At 38.0% G+C, this 22,913-nt stretch overlaps 1 protein-coding gene across 5 annotated transcripts in view; it reads right to left on the bottom strand.

Moving 5' to 3' along the window:
- Positions 1–22,913, bottom strand: part of DENND4C (DENN domain containing 4C) — a 123,377-nt gene that overhangs the window by 26,734 nt on the left and 73,730 nt on the right. For 4 of the 5 annotated variants that reach the window (XM_070375951.1, XM_070375949.1, XM_070375948.1 and 1 more), the window contains 6 exons: positions 18,149–18,277; positions 17,820–17,964; positions 17,398–17,544; positions 12,953–13,063; positions 11,728–11,874; positions 5,875–7,028 (listed from right to left, as the gene is read on the bottom strand). In XM_070375951.1, the coding sequence (XP_070232052.1) occupies positions 5,875–7,028; positions 11,728–11,874; positions 12,953–13,063; positions 17,398–17,544; positions 17,820–17,964; positions 18,149–18,277 (1,833 nt within the window). The remainder of the gene's footprint in view (positions 1–5,874; positions 7,029–11,727; positions 11,875–12,952; positions 13,064–17,397; positions 17,545–17,819; positions 17,965–18,148; positions 18,278–22,913) is intronic. The other variant, XM_005902274.3, reaches the window with a different exon arrangement.

The following is a 22,913-nucleotide window of genomic DNA, read 5'->3' as shown; positions in this document are numbered from 1 at the left end:
AAACATTTCACTAAGCAGTTTCCTTTTTAATTTATGCTTTAAAGAAGACTTATATGCCTTCCTTATTATAAAACTATTTCTGGGTATACATCCAGAAAAAACAGAAACACTAATTCAAAAAGAGACAGGCACCACAATGCTCAGAGCAGCACTATATAAAATAGCCAAGACATGGAAGCAACCCAAGTGCTTATCAACAGATGACAGGATCACGCAGATGTGATAAACACACACACACACACACACAATGGAATGTTACTCAGCCATTTAAAAAAAATAAATGAAAAATTGCCATCTGCAGCAACATGGAAGGACTTAGTATTACGGCTAGTGAGATAAGTAAGAGAAAGAGCAACACTGTATGATGTCATTCATATGTGGCATCTATAAAGTAACACTAATGAATGTGTATGAAACCAGAAACAGACTCACAGAGATAGAAAACAGACTTGCGGTTACCAAGGAGTAAGGGGAGAGGGGCAAATCAGGGTGATGGATGTAACAGATACAAGCTACTTTTCGTAAAACAGATAAGCAACAAGAATTTACTGTCTAAGAGACAGTATGTGGTTTAAAAAAACTAAGGAAATTAACATGTGACACAGTATTAACTAAAGTACAGATTTTGTTCAAATTTCACAAAATGTTATGCTAGTGTCTATTGTTTTCACACCTTAGTCAAAATTCCACATTGTACTTAGTTGCACTGACAGCTTCAGCTACATGCAACAAATTCTGGTAAACTCTCTTTTATTTTTTATTATGTTACAAATATTTTCTAATTTTCCTTGTTATAGCTTCTTTGATACACCCATCATTTAAAAGTGGACATTTAATTTCCAATTACATAGGTTTTTAAAGTATCTTTGAGATTTCTCATTTTGATACTAATATTCTCATTTAAATGCTTTTTTCTCTGCAATCACTCTGTATTTTTTCAGTCTTTTAACTTTAATGAGGATTTCAACGGCCAAGTCAAAGATCTCTCTGTGTAAATGTCACACTGCACTTGAAAATATGTAAGGTATTTTCAAATACCTTTTGATATTGATTTCTAACATAATTCCATAATGGTAAGAGAACAAATGGTAAGAGAATAGCAAGGAGAGATAAGAAAGCCTTCCTCCGTGATCAATGCAAAGAAATAGAGGAAAACAACAGAATAGGAAAGACTAGAGATCTCTTCAAGAAAAGTAGAGATACCAAGGGAACATTTCATACAAAGATAGGCTCAATAAAGGACAGAAATGGTATGGGCCTAACAGAAGCAGAAGATATTACAAAGAGGTGGCAAGAATACACAGAAAAACTGTACAAAAAAGATCTTCAAGACCCAGATAATCACGATGGTGTGATCACTGACCTAGAGCCAGACATCCTGGAATGTGAAGTCAAGTGGGCCTTAGGAAGCATCACTACAAACAAAGCTAGTGGAGGTGATGGAATTCCAGTTGACCTATTCCAAATTCTGAAAGATGATGCTGTGAAAGTGCTGACCTCAATATGTCAGCAAATTTGGAAAACTCAGCAGTGGCCACAGGACTGGAAAAGGTCAGTTTTCATTCCAATCCCAAAGAAAGGCAATGCCAAAGAATGCTCAAACTACCACACAATTGTACTCGTCTCACACGCTAGTAAAGTAATGCTCAAAACTCTCCAAGCCAAACTTCAGAAATACGTGAACCATGAACTTCCAGATGTTAAAGTTGGTTTTATAAAAGGCAGAAGAACCAGAGACCAAATTGCCAACATCTGCTGGATCATGGAAAAAACAAGAGAGTTCCAGAAAAGCATCTATTTCTGCCTTATTGACTATGCCAAAGCCTTTGACTGTGTGGATCACAATAAACTGTGGAAAATTCTCAAAGAGATGGGCATAATAGACCACCTGACCTGCCTCTTGAGAAACCTGTATGCACGTCAGGAAGCAACAGTTAGAGCTGGACATGGAACAACAGACTGGTTTCAAATAGGAAAAGGAGTATGTCAAGGCTGTATATTGTCACCCTGCTTATTTAACTTATATGCAGAGTACATCATGAGAAATGCTGGGCTGGAGGAAGCACAAGCTGGAATCAAGATTGCTGGGAGAAATATCAATAACCTCAGATATGCAGATGATACCACCCTTATGGCAGAAAGTGAAGAAGAACTAAAATCCTCTTGATGAAAGTGAAAGTGGAGAGTGGAAAAGTTGGCTTAAAGCTCAACATTCAGAAAATGAAGATCATGGCATCCAGTCCCATCACTTCATGGCAACAATGGAAACAATGGAAACAGTGGCTGACGTTACTTTTCTGGGCCCCAAAATCACTGCAGATGGTGATTGCAGCCATGAAATTAAAAGATGCTTACTCCTTGGAAGGAAAGTTATGACCAACCTAGACAGCGTATTCAAAAGCAGAGACATTACTTTGCCAATAAAGGTCCATCTAGTCAAGGCTATGGTTTTTCCAGTGGTCATGTATGGATGTGAGTTGGACTGTGAAGAAAGCTGAGCGCCAAAGAATTGATGCTTTTGAACTGTGGTGTTGGAGAAGACTCTTGAGAGTCCCTTGGACTGCAAGGAGATCCAACCAGTCCATCCTAAAGGAGATCAGTCCTGGGTGTTCATTGGAAGGACTGATGTTGAAGCTGAAACTCCAATACTTTGGCCACTTGATGTGAAAAGCTGACTCATTTGAAAAGACCCTGATGCTGGGAATGACTGAGGGCCAGGGGAGAAGGGGCAACAGAGGATGAGATGGTTGGATGGCATCACCAACTCAACGGACATGGGTTTGGGTGAACTCTGGGAGTTGGTGATGGACAGGGAGGCCTGGCGTGCTGCAGTTCATGGGGTTGCAAAGAGTCGGACACGACTGCGCAACTGAACTGAACTCCTTCGAAGGAAAGTTATGACCAACCTAGACAGCATATTAAAAAGCAGAGATTACTTTGTCAACAAAGGTCCATCTAGCCAAGGCTATGGTTTTTCCAGTGGTCATGTATGGATGTGAGAGTTGGACTATAAAGAAGGCTGAGCGCCGAAGAAGTGATGCTTTTGAACTGTGGTGTTGGAGAAGACTCTTGAGAGTCCCTGAAAGGAGATCCAACCAGTCCATCCTAAAGGAGATCAGTCCTGGGTGTTCACTGGAAGGACTGATGTTGAGGATGAAACTCCAATACTTTGGCTACCTGATGTGAAGAGCTGACTCATTTGAAAAGACCCTGATTCTGGGAAAACCTGAAGGCAGGAGGAGAAGGGGACGACAGAGTATGAGATGCCTGGATGGTATCATCGACTCAATGGACATGGGTTTGGGTGCGGTCCAGGAACTGGGGATGGACAGGGAGGCCTGGCATGCTGAGGTTCATGGGGTCACAAAGAGTCGGACACGACTAAGCGACTGAACTCAAAGAGAACAGACTCTGTATGACTTCAATAACATTAGACCATGAAATGTTTGCACCTTGTTTTATGTTGCTAGCTATGTTCCAGGGTCTTCTGGTTTACAGTCTATGGAAATTTGAACAGAATTTGTATCCTGTTGTGTGAAAACTGTAGAAATCTTAATTATCTCATTTGGTTCATAGTGCTTTTCAGGTCTGCTCTTCCCTTCTACTTTTCTATTCATTCTATTAATTTTTGAAAGTTTGATACTGAAACTCCACATAAAAATCTTAATTTATCTACCTAAAAATAATTGTATTATACAGTGGAACTATATATAACTATATATAACTTTTATAATTTTCCAAGTCTCCTGTAAATGTGTTATGATACCTTCACTATAAAAAATGTAATAGTCTACAATGTATGCAAAAATTGAAAGAGACACGTGTACCCCAATGTTCATCACAGCACTGTTTATAATAGCCAGGACATGGAAGCGACCTAGATGTCCATTAGCAGATGAATGGGTAAGAAAGCTGTGGTACATATACACAATGGAGTATTACTCAGCCATTAAAAAGAATACTTTGGAATCAGTTCTAATGAGGGGGATGAAACTGGAGCCTATTATACAGAGTGAAGTAAGCCAGAAAGAAAAACACCAATACAGTATACTAACACATATATATGGAATTTAGAAAGATGATAATGATAACCCTGTATGCGAGACAGCAAAAGAGACACAGATGTATACAACAGTCTTTTGGACTTTGTGGGAGAGGGCGAGGGTGGGATGATTTGGGAGAATGGCATTGAAACATGTATAGTATCATATGTGAAATGAATCGCCAGTACAGGCTTGATGCATGATACAGGATGCTTGGGGCTGGTGCACTAGGATGACCCAGACGGATGGTACAGGGAGGGAGGAGGGAGGGGGGTTCAGGTTGGGGAACACATGTACACCCATGTGGATTCATGTTGATGTATGGCAAAACCAATACAATATTGTAAAGTAATTAGCCTCCAATTAAAATAAATACATTGATATTAAAGAAAAAAAGAAAAACAACAAAAAGAATTTACTATCTATAACAGAATTATATCCAATATCTTGCAATAACCTATAACAGAATATAATGTGTACTATGCTGTACACTTAAAACTAATACAGTATTATAAAATCAACTAATACAGTATTGTAAAATCAACTTAACTTCAACAAAAAGTTAGCAGCTTTACTTATGCAGTATGAAATCTATAAATTGAGTTGTAGAGTGACTTATGTATCTTAAAAAATAAGAGAGGTTAAAGTTATTTAAAAAGTGAAGTGACATATGTAGAACAGACTGGTGGACACAGTGGGGGAAGGAGAGGGTAGGACAAATTGAGAAAGTAGCACTGACATATATACACTCTCACGTGTAAAGTGTAACTAGCCGGAAGCTGCTAAATGACATAGGGAGCTGGCCTGGAACTCTGTGACAACCCAGAGGTGTGGCGGAGAGCTGGGGAGGCTCAAGATGGAAGGGAGATATATATATAATATATAAATATGTAAAATTTATATATAAATATATAACATACATATTTTATATAAATTATATAATTATATATATAACTTATATATAGTATATGTAACTATATATCCCATTCATCTTGACCCTCCCCCCACTCCCGTCCACACTTCTAGGTTGTCCTAAATTGCCAGGCTGGGATCCCTGTGTCATCTAGCAGCTTCTTGCTAGCTATATATATATATACATACACATATATATTTGAAGTGAAAGTCACTCAGTCATGTCCAACTCTTTGCAACCCCATGGACTGCATGTAGTCCAGGGAATTCTCCAGGCCAGAAGACTGGAGTGGGTAGCCTTTCCCTTCTTCAGGAGATCTTCCCAACCCAGGGATCGAACCCAGGTCTTCTGCATTGCAGGCGGTTGTCTACCAGCTGAGCCATAAAGGAAGCCCAAGAATACTGGAGTAGGTAGCCTATCCCTCCTCCAGTGGATCTTCCCAACCCAGGAATCGAACTGGGCTCTCCTGCATTGCAGGCAGATTCTTTGCCAATTGAGTTATCAGGGAAGCCCAAATATATATATAAAAAAACACAATGACTCACAATGATGCACACAAGAGACCACCACAACATTATAAAGCAATTATCCTCCATTTGAAAAAAGTGAAGTGATATGCAAATACAACATGGCATTATTATTAGATCAAACATTAATCATTAATTCTTTCAACTAAATAGACAATGTGTTAGTTTAGACTGAGCTGTGGAATTATAAATTAGTCCTGATATTCTATTTCTTCATTATTAAATTCCTTACATGTATACTTAAGTCATTTCAAGAAAGAAGTGGGATATGCATGTTTTAAGATATTAAAAAACAAAATTACCAGAAAAATCTAAATAGTTAATTCATATATTAAAAAAATACTCTAAACACTGCAACATCAGGCAGATGACACACATACAACACTCTCACCTCGTCATCCGAGTAGTTGTAGGCAGACGCTACAGCCACCCACATCTTACTGGCTACTGTTGCTGCTTGTTTCATACCAGATTTTAGCACATCCATCTTGGGTCCTGAGAGGATATTGTCCAGCTTTAGCCCTGACAAAGAATTTACCACAGAACCCAATGAGCCGTGTGGTGAAGAACGGACCAGTGCTGATAAAGAAGTTGAACGTTCCTTAGGACTTCTGGAGGGAGTCTGTTGCTTGAGATGCCCCGTAGAAGTTTTAGACCTGGACACTGCAGGGGAGCCCTTTTCACTTCCAGGACTCTCCTGTGCTGGTGGACCATGATCTAAAGGTAGGCTTGATCTCCTCTCTAAAGAGTGAATAAATGTACTGGTAGCACCAGACTCTCTGCTTCCCTCTCCATGGAGTTCCATACTAGGAGACTTGCTACCTAAGGGACTCTTTAGATTCATATAGCTTTCAATTTCATCAGCCAGATTACGTGCAATAACTGGAGAAAACAGCTTCTCTTCTGAATCAGTTTTTTCTCCTATACATTCAGTGGCTAAAAGAGACAAAGGATCTAGTCCAGTTTCAACATCTTCCCTCTCAACAGCTTTAGCAACACCATACAAGCTATTTCTCTTATTTGCTAGATCTCTGGAACCTGCTTTCGAGTCTCTGGACTGATTACTATCATTTTGTAGACTGTCACATGTGTCCTTTGTCATAGCAGCTTTAGCTACATTTTCATCAACCCCAGGCTCGATCAACTCTTGGCTCTCCTCAAGCATCTCTAACACCGACAGTCGGTGCTCCGAATCCCAAGTGCTTTCAGATGCGCGAGTCCTAGTGTCAGAGGGATGGCAGCTAATACTCCCAAAGCTGTGGGCTCTTGCATTATGGAGTGGAGAAGCCTTAGGACTTGTCAGTGCTGTGAGAATCTTGGCGTCTGCTCCCATCATGATAGCTACTTCACTTGAATTCAAATCCAAACTGCTCTTCTTAAGTAACATTCCTGCTCGACTTTCAGAACTAAAACTACAGCTTCTCTCTGGAAAATGCTTTTGTCTTTTTTCTCCTCTGTCACCATTCTTCTTGAGATTAATAACTTCACCAAAGACAGCATCTTCAACTGGATCTTGACTAGAAAATAATACACTTGATGTACTACCTAAAAAGAGAAAGTACAATTTTAAAAATACATCTATTTTCTGATATAACTTTTATTAAAAAAATGGTTTTTTCTGATTTTTGAAAGTGAGACATAGAGTAAAAGATTCAGAAGGGTTAGATGGTATACAGAAAAAGTCCCAAAACACTGCTTAACCCTGTGTCTTAAGAACATTTTAATGTCTAGTATGTCTTGTATCCTCTATGCATATACATACACATTTTAAGAAAAGATCATGCAATATATACTGTATAAACCTGTATTGTTCACTGACAGATATCATACCTATTAATAAATATAATCTATAAACATGTTTTATATTTTAAGAGTTTTACATTCAACTTAAGAAATACATTGTGTTAAATAGCAGACCTAAAAAGAAACAGCAGAGCTGTATGCAGGTCAAGAATCAACTGTTAGAATCAGACATGGAACAAAGGAATGGTTCAAAGTTGGGAAAGGAGTACATCAAGGCTGTATATTGTCACCCTGCTTATTTAACTTACATGCAAAGTACATCATGCGAAATGCCAGGATGGATGAATCACAAGCTGGAATCAAGACTGCCAGGAGAAATACCAACAACTTTAGGTATGCAGATGATACCACTTGAATGGCAGAAAGTGAAGAGGAACTAAAGCGCCTCTTAATGAGGATGAAAGAGGAGAGTGAAAAAGCTGGCTTAAAACTCAACATTCAAAAACAAAGATTACGGCATCTGGTCCCATCATTTCATGGCAAATAGATGGAGAAACAATGGAAATAGTGACAGACTTTATTTTCTTGGGCTCCAAAATCACTGCGGATGGTGACTGCAGCCACAAAATTAAAAAACGTCTGCTCTTTGGAAGAAAAGCTATGACAAACCTAGACAGCATATTAAAAAGCAGAGACATCACTTTGCCAACAAAGATCCATATAGTCAAAGCCATAAAATCAAAGCAAACTATTTCCAGTAGTCATGTACAGATATGAGAGATGAACCATAAGGAAGGCTGAATGCCAAGGAATTGATGCTTTCTAATTGTGGTGCTGGAGAATTCTCTTGAGAATCCCTTGGATAGCAAAGAGATCAAACCAAGAATCCCTTGGATAGCAAAGAAATCTACCCTGAATATTCATTGGAAGGACTGAGGCTGAAGCTGAAGCTCCAATACTTTGGCTACCTGATGAGAAGAGCTGACTGACTGGAAAAGATCCTGATGCTGGGAGAGACTGAGGGCAGGAGAAGGAAGGGGTGATAGAGGGTGAGATGATTAGATGGCATCACCGACTCAATGGACTTGAGTCTGAGTAAATTCCAGGAGACAGTGAAGGACAGGGAAGCCTGGCACACCACAGTCCATGGGGTCACAGAGTTAGACACGATTTAGCAGCTAAACAGACAGAAAAAGAAATAATCTCTTCTATCTAATTCAATAATACCTTCTATCTAATTCAACAAGTATTTACCAGAAATCTACTTTGCACAAAGCAAATTCATAGTCATAGATTATGTATTTGCTATAGCCAAAGTCTTACTTCTCCAAAGTACTGAATAAAAAGATCTAGAATGGAGTGCTTAGAATCAGCAAATGATAAGAAGCCTAATAAAATCTGAATAGCCAAAATTTTTTCTGTTAAGTTTATTCCTTCAACAAGTATCTGAATGCCTACTAGCACCCACTACATGAAGTGCTAATACAATGGAGAATAAAACAGACATAATCTCAGCCTTCACAGAGATCAATCATGTTTCATCAAGTGTCTATAGGAACCTCCCCCAGCTTTTAGGAGATGCAGGCAGTCATTAACTCCTTGCTACCATGCAATTTTTTCCACGCCAAAACCAAAAACTATCTCTAGTTGCATCACTGCGTGCATGCTGAGTCGCTTCAGTCATGTGCGACCCTATGAACTGTAGCCCCGCCAGGCTCTTCTGTTCATGGGATTCTCTAGGCAGCATGCCCTCCTCCAGGGGATCTTCCCCACCCGGGGATCAAACCAGGGTCTCCTGCATTGCACATGGATTCTTTACCACTGACTCACTGGGATTAGCAGAACTTAAGTCTAAGCATTCATATTTAGGATTCTCATTGGTTTTTTAAAAACCTTAGAGTTTGGGGCAAAAGTTGTTTTTGATAAAGTCTTTTTTTTTCATCTTTCAAATTGATTTAAAGATTCTTTTTAATATTCCAAATTGGTATCTAATAATCATAATCAACCAACTAAAGAGGACTAATAATAAGCATTTAGAGATATTTTTTAAAGCTTTTAGGGGAATTAAATCAGCCTGTTGTGTAACTCTGAAGTTTGTACCTACTTCAAAAAACTTTTACCAATATTTTAGAAAAGATATTTGCAAATTTACTGGTTCTTATTTCTAGGAGTTTAGAGGCACATTTTGTTCAATTTTAAATTGATTTTGACTTAAAATATGTTAAAATATGTTTGACATATTTAAAATAAATTAAAATGTTTGACATACTGGCAAAAGCCTCATTCCATTTCCTCCTTTCTTAATAGAATAACTCTTTTTCTACATCAAAATGTAACATGGAAATAAGATCAATAAAAAGAGAAAAAAAACACACCAGTCCCCGAACTATGTCCATTTCAATATTCTGAGAAGATTCTAAACATTTGATGATGAAAACTCTGCCCTCCTTTTTCTTTTTAATCTGCTATCAATACGCTGGGAAAATAGGATTAAGGATATATCAGTTACTTTTTCAAAAACACATTTAGCTCCACCTCTTGAACAAAAGCCCTCACCCCCTGCAAAATAAAGGAAATTGGTATCACAATAAAAAAAAAAAAAAAAAAACTTTAGGAATGAGAAGTATTTCCACGTTAAAAAGCTAAGCAAATTAACTTCTATGAAGTCACAAACAGATATACTTACAGATAAGACAATTGACTTAGGGAAGTGAACTGTAGCTACTATGCTGCTGCTGCTGCTGCTAAGTCGCTTTAGTCGTGTCCAACTCTGTGCGATCTCACAGACGGGAGCCTACCAGGCTCCCCGTCCCTGGGATTCTCCAGGCAAGAACACTGGAGTGGCCTGCCATTTCCTTCTCCAATGCATGAAAGTGAAAAGTGAAAGTGAAGTCGCTCAGTCATGTCCGACTCCTAGCGACCCATGGACTGCAGTCTACCAGGCTCCTCCGTCCATGGGATTTTCCAGGCAAGAATACTGGAGGGGGGTGCCAAGCGCAAATAACACAGGCCAATCTCATTGTCTTTTAAAAGCATACACTTAAATGTTTGTCTTACGGGTATTTGGGAGGGCCACAACATAATTGAAAGTAGTAAATTTATGGGAGGTACATGCCATAGAGTTACTTATTACAAATACTGATCCCCTGGAGAACGGAGTGGCAACCAACTCCAATACTCTTGCCTGGAGAACTCCAGGGACAGAGGAGCCTGGTGGGCTACAGTCCATGTGATTGCAAAGAGTTGGACACAACTAAGCAACTAACACTGTGACTGTACGACTTAATCATAAATAAGAAGTCGCTCAGGGTACCTATAATAATTGGACAAAAATTAAAGACCCGCTGGTATTTTTGTGTAGAATCTAAGTGATATGAATCTTTTTCTTCTGTATCCTTTCAGGTATAGGAATTACCCTGCTACACACAAGCCCTTTGGAATCTGACCACATAATTGCCTCTGTGTTCAGGATAAGTATGAGGCCTATCCTACAGTTCGTCTCTCATTATCAACCATAAGAAAGGAGGACAGAACTCAGAACAGGCACAACAGTAAGAAAAGTATTCCAGGACTTCCCCGGTAGTCCAGGGTTAAGAATTCACCTGCCAAAGCAGGAGAACAGATTTGATATCTGGTCTGAGAAGATCCCACATACTGCAGAGCAACCAAATTCATGCATCACTACTGAACCCGTGTTTGAAAGCCTATGAGTCCTATAGAAGACTCTGCAACAAGAGAAGCTGCTACAAGAAGATGCCCACACATCACAAGTGGAGAGCAGCTTCGGCTCACCACAACTGGAGAAAGGCTGCACACAGCAATGAAGACCCAGTGCAGCCATAAATGAAGAAAAATTAAAAAATTACACAATACATGAATGCAGTCTTATTTTTTAAAAAAAGGTTTCCAAATAACATCTAAACACATTTAATACTCTTCCTTTTAAAAATGAAGTATTTTTAAATAACTATTTTAATTTCTTCTTTAGCCCATTTATAGGATTCAGCTTATTACTTTTGACCCTTGAGCATGTTCATTACAATTAAGCTAGCAATTTATAATGTCACTAAAGACACACATGGACCTACAGAAGTATGTTTTAAACACTTAATAACAAAAGTGCTGGACTTCCCTGGTGGTTCAGTGGTTAAGAATCTGCCTTGCAATGCAGGAGACATGGGTTCGATACCTGGTCCAGGAAGATCCCACATGCCGAGGGGCAACTAAGTCCAGGTACTGCAACTACTGAGCCCACACTTTAGAGCCCAGGAGGTGCAACTACTGAGCCCATGTGCTGCAACCACTGAGGCCCGCATCCTAGAGCCTGCTCTTAGCAGCAAGAGAAGCTGCAACAATAAGAAGCCTGCGTACAACCAGAGAGTAGTGTCCAGCTCGCCACAACTAGAGAAAGTCTGCATGTAGCAACAAAGACCCAGTGCAGCAAAAAGATAATAAATTAATTAAAAGAAAATTACTTAATAACTTAAATGCAAACACTTACCAGTGCTACTTTTTCTGCCGTTGATATCAAATATACCAGATGGAACTTTCACAATACTGCTGCCCCACGCAGGAGGTTCAGCGGGACTCTGGGGCTCTGCACTAGGTTGAGAATGTTTGGCCACAACAGCAGAGACATTGCACACCTCTGGGAAAAAATATTTGGACATTATCATTCCTATTTTCACCAGTACTGAACAGAAACAGTACTTTTAAATATATCTTATGGACATTTTTTTCTATGTGGAGATGAATACATGATTATTTTATTACTGATTTATTCTGATTTATTTTATGCCATAAATGTTGCCAGTATTGACTGAAATAAATGCTTTATTTTAGCATTCATAATTCTAACTTGAGCATTCCTGAGTGAATCAATTAAGACTGGCCTTTCGTCACATTCCTCATCACTTCTCAAGTAGGAGAGGGGCTTGCTTCTGTATAATTCTGGAGCATAAAATAAGTGACACCATTAAAGAAAGGGAACTTTTGTGTAAGAGGACAAGAAGAACATCGTGTTATCATAAAGCCAAATAGTCCTCCATATTTTCTTAAAGTGATTACTAGAAAACATTTCTATCTCAGTGAGTACCCTAAAAGAAGAAAAACTACAGACTATATTGGAACTTACAAATGAAAAATGTCAACTTAGATAACTGAAGGACTTCTAGTGAAAGAGCATTTTAAAATAAAAGGTACACTGGAATACAAGTTTGATGACTCAAAGTTTAGTCCTGGTTCTGTCACGAAATAGTTACTTTACACTGGCAAATGAATACCACGATGGGTTGCACTTTCCTACAAAACTGAGGGCTGACCTACAGAGTCTCTAAAAATCTTTTAAATTCTAAAATTCAGAGACTACCAAAAATCTATCATATATGACAGAGAGTTTGTGCTAAGTCATTTCAGTCATGTCCAACTCAGTGCAACGCTATGGACTGGAGCCCGCCAGGGTCCTTTGTCCATGCAATTCTCCAGGCAAGAATATTGGAATGGGTTGCCATGCCCTTCTCCCAGGGGATCTTCCTGACCCAGAGATCAAATGTGCTTCTCTTGGTCTCCTGCGTTGGCAGGCAGGTTCTTTACCACTAGCGCCACCTGGGAAACCCATAGATAACAGTACATAATATTCTGAACATTATCACCAAAATTATCAAATAAGACTTTTAAATAATAGAGGTAACTCACTAAGTAAAGCTAAGTAAATATCAGTACTTAACCTTCTGTTTTAGTTATTAAGTCTCCTGATATTTGTTCTTCAGGCACATGAATTTCTGCATCATCCTTTAAAAGTTCATCCTTAGACCCATAGCCTTGGTCAGACTGACCACCTGTTAAAAAGAATAAAGGCTGACATATGTTTTCATATATTTATAGTCCAACTATAAAATGTCAAAAGGAAATTCCACCAACTTATGCAATTCAACTTCTAAAAAGAAAGAAGAGACGAAAGCTCACAAAGCACACAAAACATTTTACAACAAAGATAAGAAGCAAAGAACAGCAGAAAGGAATTTCAAAACTAAAAACCATTACATACTTGAAAGCAATGCATCTTAATTTCCTCATGTATAAATTAGTAGATTTGGATGCTTTGAAAGTTTCTTTTGGAGTGTATTTATAAAATGCTACCTTTTGTGTTAAGACAGAAGTGGAAATAAAACATACACCTGCTTACTTCTGCAAAAAGAAATGCAAGAATAATAAGCCATAAAACAATAAAACTGGTCACCAACAAAAGGTGAGGGGAAAACAGGATGGAAGGGATAGAGAAGAAACTGCTCTAACTACGGTTATCATATTGCTTTTTTATTTTTGGAAACATAATTTCTACATATTCAAAAATTAAATCAGCAAAACTGCGGGTGGGGGTGCAACTAAAACTGAATGTGCACAGAAACAAAAGAAATCAATTGTTTATGTGCAACATAACCACACTTAAAGGATGGGAGAGGACTAATCCAAGTAACTTCTAATACATTATTTTGAGTATACACCCTAAGCCTGAGGGATACTAGTCAAATTCTGAACTCCTTCAGTTTGTTCCTCACAGGGAAATGTGTGTAGCAGTGCTGAAACAATATTATGTGTACCAGAAGACTGAGCAATTGAGTAAATGTGATGATGTTGGGAACAAAGATTCTTACTATGGAAGAAGAGAGATTTTTTACAAAAGAAAAAAAAATGACATGCAGAAAGGCAAAGAAAAACTTGTGTAACTGAGTTGGAATTAGAAGTATTTCTAAAATAATATAAAAAATTTTCTAGCTCTGCTGAAAAAGTCTAGACCACCACCCTGGAGGGAGTAAGCATATCTAGGGCCCAGATCTTGGTTTCTAAAATCTATTGCCCATTAAAAGGAAGCTGAGATCCTTGAAGAAATGGCTGATTCCAGAGCTCAGGCAGGGAAGGTACAAGAATGAGCTAGGAACACTTTGTTACGTAAGAAAGCAAGTGCTCAAAGACACGAGAGGACATTTCTAAAGGACATCCACCACCTTACAACCATCACAGCAGTAAAGACTGGTCCAGGCAAGAATCATCAATGGATGCTAAACTTAAAAGGGGAAGTGTAATGAAAAAGCAGATATTCTTGCATAGTCTCAGAGTATCTCTTCACAAGTGGCTTATTATCTGCAGGAGGGCTAATAGTAACTAACAGAAACCAAACACTGACACCAAGTAACCAAAATCAACACCACCAATGAGGAACAGACAGAACTGTGGCCTCTGAGATGTGACCGTCTCAGAAGGCTATAACAGCATTTCTGTATTTCTGTAGAAGAGCCATGGGTGCATAATCTAATTTAATCACAGGCAAACATCAAACAAACTCAAATTTGGCAGCGTTTCACAAAATAACTTGATTTACTCTTCAAAAAGGTCAAGGTCATGAAAGACAAAGAAACAGTGAGGAACTATGCTGGTTGAAGGTGACTAAAGAGAAGGAGTTAAGTACCATAAAGGAGGTTACAAATGACCACACTGGGATAACAACTCTACATTAAAGTGGTATACAATGTTTCCCTGAGTCAGTAAACCACACTGCAGTCCTGTCAGAGCAAACACAACTGCAATATTAAGAGGTAAGAGGGCAAGATGTATGCAATCTGCTCTCACATAATGGGGAAAAATGTGTGTATGCATATAGAAAGAAAATGATAAATGTGTTAACCTAAAAGTGAATGAAGCTAGATAAAAGTTATTCAAGAGTTTCTGGTAGTACTCTTGAAACATTTAATAAGCTTAAAATGATTTCAAAATAGTTTTTTAAAAGTCTACTTTGGCTTCAATGTTCCATCATTTTAAGGAAATAAATTTAAGGAAATAAAGGCAAGTTCCTAGGGAAACATTATCAAGGATGTCAATGAAAAACACATAAAACAAAAAATATAGTGACTTCCACTGTCTACAACTTTTTATTTTTTTATTTTTTTCACTTTCTGTCACTCTTTAAAGTGCCATTGAAACTATGGGTTTGCCAATAACAAAACAATCAAACAAAAAACTTGCTATTTAGATCACCAACAAGGACCCACTGAATAGCACAGGGAACTATGCTCAATATTTTTTAATAACCTATAAGGGAAAAGAATCTGAAAAAGAATATATATATATAACTAAATCATTGTACATCTGAAATTAACACAATATTATGTCTACTGTACTTCAATTTTTAAAAAAAATTTTATGAAAAATACTGCTATTAAGAATGACTACGTTCAGTCATTTTCTTATTGGCCCTCAGAAAGTCTGGTAAAACATTATGGTGCCATGAAACGGACACTGGACTGGGAACTGAGTAAACTGATTAAACTCAGATATGCCTTCAATAAGCTAACTGACTCAGTATCAGGTACCAAATGGAAAGATTCTATGAGATAATCCTTCATGAAAAGAGTAACTTAAGCATCTGGGCTGGCGGTTTCCAAAAGTATCAGATGACATCACCAGAAACTCTACAGAGACATAATCATGGTAAATTCAATACTAGAGCTTCAGTCATTTGAAATGTAACTGAAAAGAAATATATGAAATAGGGATCTGAAGTTTCTTCCCCAACTGGGGAATACAGAATCTTCATGCAGTTTCCCAGTATTACTAGATCTTTTTTTTCCCCTTAAAGGAGACCAACTTAATAATCTAGAGAGAGAAGGAGAGTGCTTACTATAATAATAATTATTATTGTAAGTGGTAAAATGTTTTCATACCACAAATTATTTTCTTGGTTTTTCACAAATGAAATCAGTTTATTCTGTAAGTACTAGGAAAAAATATACAGGAAAATAAAATAAGGTGGTTTTCAAATTAAAGTCTAGTGAAAATTCCTACATGTTGAAAGAAATTTAATTTACAAACAGGATTGTAACTTATAGTTTTATGTTGATTTTCACCAACTTATACCTGCTTCTGTAATCATGAGGGTAGTTTCTAGCACAAGAATCAGCAGATTAGTTTTAGCAACCAAAACCTACCTCAACAGCTAGAATACTGAAATCTTTAATGCCCATAAAACTATTTGACACAATGATACTACAAATCACCCTCAAAATAAGAATTGTAGACAGGCATAGCATATTTTCAAATAAGATAACAAATATGCTTTGCAAGTTAATCATAAAGTTACTTGGGCATTTTCAGTAGTACATATATGATTATACAGAAGAAAAAGCCAAGAAAACTGAAATTGTTTTCTACTTGTAAAGGTACTTAAAACCAAAGGCCTTTCCCCCACCCATGCATGTCAGCAAAGTTTAACCTAATAAATGGGAAATTACCTGAAGTGGTTAACATTCAAGGGTAGAATTAATGCACACGTGTATCCATAGCTTCACGTCATACAAGTCTGTCTGCACCCCACACCATAACAGCCAAGGACAAATGCAGCACCCAGAAACAGCACAGAGCATAAAGCAGAGCAACAAAGAGCAGAGAAAAGGAAACTTCAGTCATTGAGACAAGTTCATCAGATGAAGCACAGGAATTAAGACTCAGAGTTCTTTATAAAGAAAAGCTTGAGATACTAATTAACAACAAAAAGAAAAAACACAAGAAGGATGTGCAACACACATGTAAAATATGCTACTTTAATTAAGCTTATTTCTAACTTCAGAGGATAGAGCTTTGAATGCCCATGGCTTTGTATGTAAAACTACAAAACTTCAGCAGTTTTGCAGATTTTAAAAAGTGTCATTTAAGGTAATGACCAAGCAAAGAATACTTTTTTTCTCATGGTGTGTGACTTCTTTTCATTCCTTTTTAAAATTCATAATTCAAATATTTAATAACTATTATCCACTTAATGAAAAAAGGACTTGCAATTCGCATTACTATCAGTCAACTTTCTCAGCTCACAATACTTAAAACAAAAGGCCTATTATATAATTCCTACCAATTATAGCATATACTTGCACAAATTAATGAGAACAAACACAAAGTACCATTGAGAGCCTTTTGTACAGCACTCCGAAGTTAATTTTATACTACAGGAAATAAAGAGACATGGTCTGCAGCCAGAGGTCTACCTTCTCCCCTTATTTATACATGGTATTTCTAAGGTACTCGTACTGCACGAGCTTGAAAGAGGAAGGTAAAAGCTTTTTTGAAAAATGGAAGACTTAACGTGAGAGTTAAGTGAAGGGTTAGTGAATCCAGATTTTAGTACCTGTGCTAGAGTGATTGTCAGTGGAATCAAGCCTGATTAAATCTCTGACGAAGACTGTGTTCTCCCCACTGTTAGCATCGTTAGAACTATCCACGCTACCGTGGCTCACCGTGTCCCCATCACTTCCACCTGTGGCATTCTGGGGAGCTGAAGACAAGCACAACAGCAATTCAGTAACTCATGCACTGGTAATCTCTGAAACTAAACATGAGTGACTCACAGTTCTTTTAAAGTTGCAGAATACTTTCTAAATCTGTGAGAGAAGAAAATAATTTGGGGCTAAAGCAACCTCTATCTTTAGTAGTATATGAAAATATCAACTAGAATTCACCTCTATTTTCTGCCTCATATAATTAAAAATTCATATGCCTATAAAACTTATGGTTCAGCAAGAAAGTTATCTTTCCAATCACATGTATTACCTGATATTGAGGAGACCTGTGACTTTTGCACGGTATTTTTAAGCGGCTGCCTAAACTGTGCCAAGCCACGTACCACATTCCGTACCTTCGTCCACAAGAAGATACCACTGCGGGTACTGCTAGGCCACGGGCTCTCCAAAACTACCTAAAGGTAAAATAACGGTTAAAATAATGATTATTAGGAATATTAAATTTTTAAATGCACACACATATAATATATACAAAAGGAATTCTACCCCCAAACCTCTAAGTTTTCTAAATAATAAAATGTGTAGAAATTTATCAGTCTTAATAAACAGCATATATTGCCTAATGTCAATCCTACTTACCTTATTATAATAGCCATAAGTAATAGCATTTGGCTTTATTTTAGCAGTTTTCATTTCAAATAAAACTCTCACTGCTAAAACAGGATGACCCCAAAGTCCACAAAGTTGCATCACTACTCGATAGCACACCTAACAAAAAATAACATCAGAGCATTAGCATATTAGTCTGTGCCTTGTAAAGGTTTTTAAATGACTTCACTCAATTCCTGTCAAAGTTATCAAGCAATAGTTATTACTCTTTTGTCCTTTGTTCTGGTTTGAGAGTCTCAGTAAACTATTCTAAAAACCTATTCATTAATGGAAGTACCAGCACTATTAACTTCTCCATATAAGACCTATGGGCACACATAACATTGGTTTCAGTAACAAAATTTACACAAAGAGACCACTATTATTTTCCATAATATGAGAAGGAATTCATTTGCACAGTATTTTTAAGCGGGTGCCTAAACTGTGCCAAGCCACGTACCACATTCCGTACCATTTTAAAATCACACATGACTAAAATGACTCTCTCCTAAATCATGTTTTATATTTTATGCTAAAGGAATTAAAAGCAGCATCTCTAGGATGCCTACATAACAAAAAGAATTCTATAGACCCAGGTCTTAAAAAAAGAAGAAAGTTGAAAACACATCAGTTCAGTTCAGTTGCACGGTCACGTCCGACTCTTTGCAACACCATGAGTCGCAGCACACCAGGCCTCCCTGTCCATCACCAACTCCTGGAGTTCACTCAGACTCACGACCATCGAGTCAGTGATGCCATCCAGCCATCTCATCCTCTGTCGTCCCCTTCTCCTCCTGCCCCCAATCCCTCCCAGCATCAGAGTCTTTTCCAATGAGTCAACTCTTCGCATGAGGTGGCCAAAGTACTGGAGTTTCAGCTTTAGCATCATTCCTTCCAAAGAAATCCCAGGGCTGATCTCCTTCAGAATGAACTCGTTGGATCTCCCTGCAGTCCAAGGGACTCTCAAGAGTCTTCTCCAACACCACAGTTCAAAAGCATCAATTCTTCGGCACTCAGCTTTCTTCACAGTCCAACTCACATCCATACATGACCACAGGAAAAACCATAGCCTTGACTAGACGGACCTTTGTTGGCAAAGTAATGTCTCTGCTTTTCAATATGCTATCTAGGTTGGTCATAACTTTCCTTCCAAGGAGTAAGCGTCTTTTAATTTCATGGCTGCAGTCACCATCTGCAGTGATTTTGGAGCCCAGAAAAATAAGTCTGACACTGTTTCCACTGTTTCCCCATCTATTTCCCATGAAGTGATGGGACCGGATGCCATGATCTACGTTTTCTGAATGTTGAGCTTTAAGCCAACTTTTTCACTCTCCACTTTCACTTTCATCAAGAGGCTTTTGAGTTCCTCTTCACTTTCTGCCTTAAGGGTGGTGTCATCTGCATATCTGAGGTTATTGATATCTCTCCTGGAAATCTTGATTCCAGCTTGTGTTTCTTCCAGTTCAGCGTTTCTCATGATGTACTCTGCATATAAGTTAAATAAACAGTGTGACAATATACAGCCTTGAAGTACTCCTTTTCCTATTTGGAACCAGTCTGTTGTTCCACGTCCAGTTCTAACTGTTACTTCCTGACCTGCATACAGGTTTTTCAAGAGGCAGGTCAGGTGGTCTGGTATTCTCATCTCTTTCAGAATTTTCCACAGTTTATTGTGATCCACACAGTCAAAGGCTTTGGCATAGACAATAAGGCAGAAATAGATGTTTTTCTGGAACTCTCTTGCTTTTTCCATGATCTAGCGGATGTTAGCAATTTGATCTCTGGTTCCTCTGCCTTTTCTAAAACCAGCTTGAAGATCAGGAAGCTCATGGTTCACGTATTGCTGAAGCCTGGCTTGGAGAATTTTGAGCATTACTTTACTAGCGTGTGAGATGAGTGCAATTGTGCAGTAGTTTGAGCATTCTTTGGCATTGCCTTTCTTTGGGATTGGAATGAAAACTGACCTTTTCCAGTCCTGTGGCCACTGCTGAGTTTTTCAAATTTGCTGGCATACCGAGTGCAGCACTTTCACAGCATCATCTTTCAGGATTTGAAATAGCTCAACTGGAATTCCATCACCTCCACTAGCTTTGTTCGTAGTGATGCTTCCTAAGGCCCACTTGACTTCACATTCCAGGATGTTTGGCTCTAGGTCAGTGATCACACCATCGTGATTATCTGGGTATTGAAGATCTTTTTTGTACAGTTCTTCTGTGTATTTCTTCTGTGTATTCTTGCCATCTCTTCGTAATATCTTCTGCTCCTGTTAGGTCCATACCATTTCTGTCCTTTATCAAGCCCATCTTTGCATGAAATGTTCCCTTGGTATCTCTAATTTTCTTGAAGAGATCTCTAGTCTTCCCATTCTGTTTTCCTCTATTTCTTTGCATTGATCACGGAGGAAGGCTTTCTTATCTCTTCTTGCTATTCTTTGGAACTGTGCATTCAGATGCTTATATCTTTCCTCTTCTCCTTTGCTTTTCACGTCTCTTCTTTTCACAGCTATTTATAAGGCCTCCCCAGACAGCCATTTTGCTTTTTTGCATTTCTTTTCCATGGGGATGGTCTTGTTCCCTGTCTCCTGTACAATGTCATGAACCTCATTCCATAGTTCAGCAGGCACTCTATCAGATCTAGGCCCTTAAATCTATTTCTCAATTCCACTGTATAATCATAAGGGATTTGATTTAGGTCATACCTGAATGGTCTAGTGGTTTTCCCTACTTTCTTCAATTTAAGTCTGAATTTGGTAATAAGGAGTTCATGATCTGAGCCACAGTCAGCTCCCGGTCTTGTTTTTGTTGACTGTACATAGCTTCTCCATCTCTGGCTGCAAAGAACATAATCAATCTGATTTCGGTGTTGACCATCTGGTGATGTCCATGTGTAGAGTCTTCTCTTGTTAGCAAAGGCTTTGCTGAGAAAATGTGTTTAGTGAAGAGGGGTAGAATTGATCATAAGAGGACAATCCAACTGGCAACTCCTAAAAGTTTAGAATCTCACATTTGGAAGACAACAGTAGAAACCATGAAGAATGAGACAGTAATTTTACGGATCCCTGGCAAAGAGGCTAGCCAGCTTACAAGAGCAGTGAACACAGCAGCCAAAAACTACTATAGCTTAATTTGAGAATAAGAAAATATAAAGAAAAAGCTACTCTTCTTGGGATTTGTAAAATGTCTCTATTTATAACAGGGTTGTTTAACAACTGTGAGCAGTAACATAAAGCCAAGTTGTGGCCTCTTAAAAGGGAAGAGAAAAAAGAATTGAGAAAGCATATTTAACTCAAGAGATGAAGGAAGGAAAGAGATGTGAAGAAGCAGAGGATCATAAAGATGTGTATGTGTGTGTGTGTGTGTGTGTGTGTGTGTATGTGTACACACATACATATAGCTAGAAATGAAGAGTTTAATTCAGAAGCAGAAGAGTTCAGAAATTATCAGAGCAACTTCACAAATGACTAGGTTAAAGAAAACTCTTACTATATAAAAGACGCATGCCATGATTAAGAAGAATGTGGCACAAGAGAGTTCTTCAAATATCTGAAGTGTTGTCACTTCACTGACAACTTCTGCAATGCCAAAAAATCCATAAGGAGGTGGAACTGAACTCAGCATAAAACATACTTTCTAACAGAGCCAGCTCAAGCACAGACAAGGTCCCATATGTTACAGACTTCCAACATCTCAGGTTTTATGTTGAAGTTTTACTAAAATATCTTCAAGTTCTATTCGACTCTAAGATTCTATGAGTCATGAAGAAATAATTTACTTTCTGTGTCAAATTGGGATTAATCTGGATTTCCTAAAACCATTCTCAAAAATTTATTCTGAAGTCGACAAAGTATTCCTTCAAACTTCCAGGCTTACTTGTATAAGAGGCAGACGCCAAACTAAAGAAACAGTAAAAATGTCAGGGGTATAATTTTTTAATTGCAGTATGTTGTTGCCTACAACATGATACCTTTTGGATATCTATGGTAGATAAAAGATGGCTACAAACTCTTTACTACTCCTCCCATTGAGAGGGCTCTGTCCCTTCTCCTTGAATTGAAGGGGAAAGCCTCTGAGATTGCATGACCAATAGGATTTGCCTGAAGTGACAACTGTACCAGTTTCCTGGTTTAAGCCTTAAGAAAGGTCAGTTTCTACTTCTCTCTCTTGAAACACATGCTCTTGGAGTGCTAAGCTATCATAGGAAAAGCCCAAGTATCACATGGAGGGGTCTGAGACTATATGGAGGAAGAGTGGTCCATCTGAGCCTGGTTTTCCAGATAACCTTGCCAAGGTACCTAGGCTGGTATTTGAGTTAAGCTGTCTTAAGTTTTACAAACATAACATGCAGATCACAAAGCTGTCAAATTAAAACAAACATTAAGCATATGAATGAGACAGTGGTTTCTAATGGAGTATGAACCTAAAAATCAAAACCACTTACTTGCTAGGTGGGCTTATATATGTGTCATTCATCTAAGTTTCAAATTTTCTTTCTTTGTAAAATGTAACATTATAATATATAATTGCCTCAAAGAGTTGCTGGGAATACCAAAGGAAATAATTACATAAAAATACTGTGAAAAATTTTAATGTGCAATCCTATATGTAATCAATAAATAAAATGCATCAAATATGTCAAGCAAATATATCCTTAAAGTTTTAAAATAAACACTTCTTTCTTCCAGTTGTAGAGATGTAATTATCTCAGGTGACTACAAATCTGTCAATATAACTTGTTATAAGTAGGAATACAACAAATT

The sequence above is a fragment of the Bos mutus genome, chromosome 8 (assembly GCF_027580195.1).
Source record: "Bos mutus isolate GX-2022 chromosome 8, NWIPB_WYAK_1.1, whole genome shotgun sequence".
Classification (NCBI taxonomy): domain Eukaryota; kingdom Metazoa; phylum Chordata; class Mammalia; order Artiodactyla; family Bovidae; genus Bos; species Bos mutus.
Note: the sequence above shows the minus strand (reverse complement) of the source record. Positions and strands in the feature narration are given on the sequence as shown.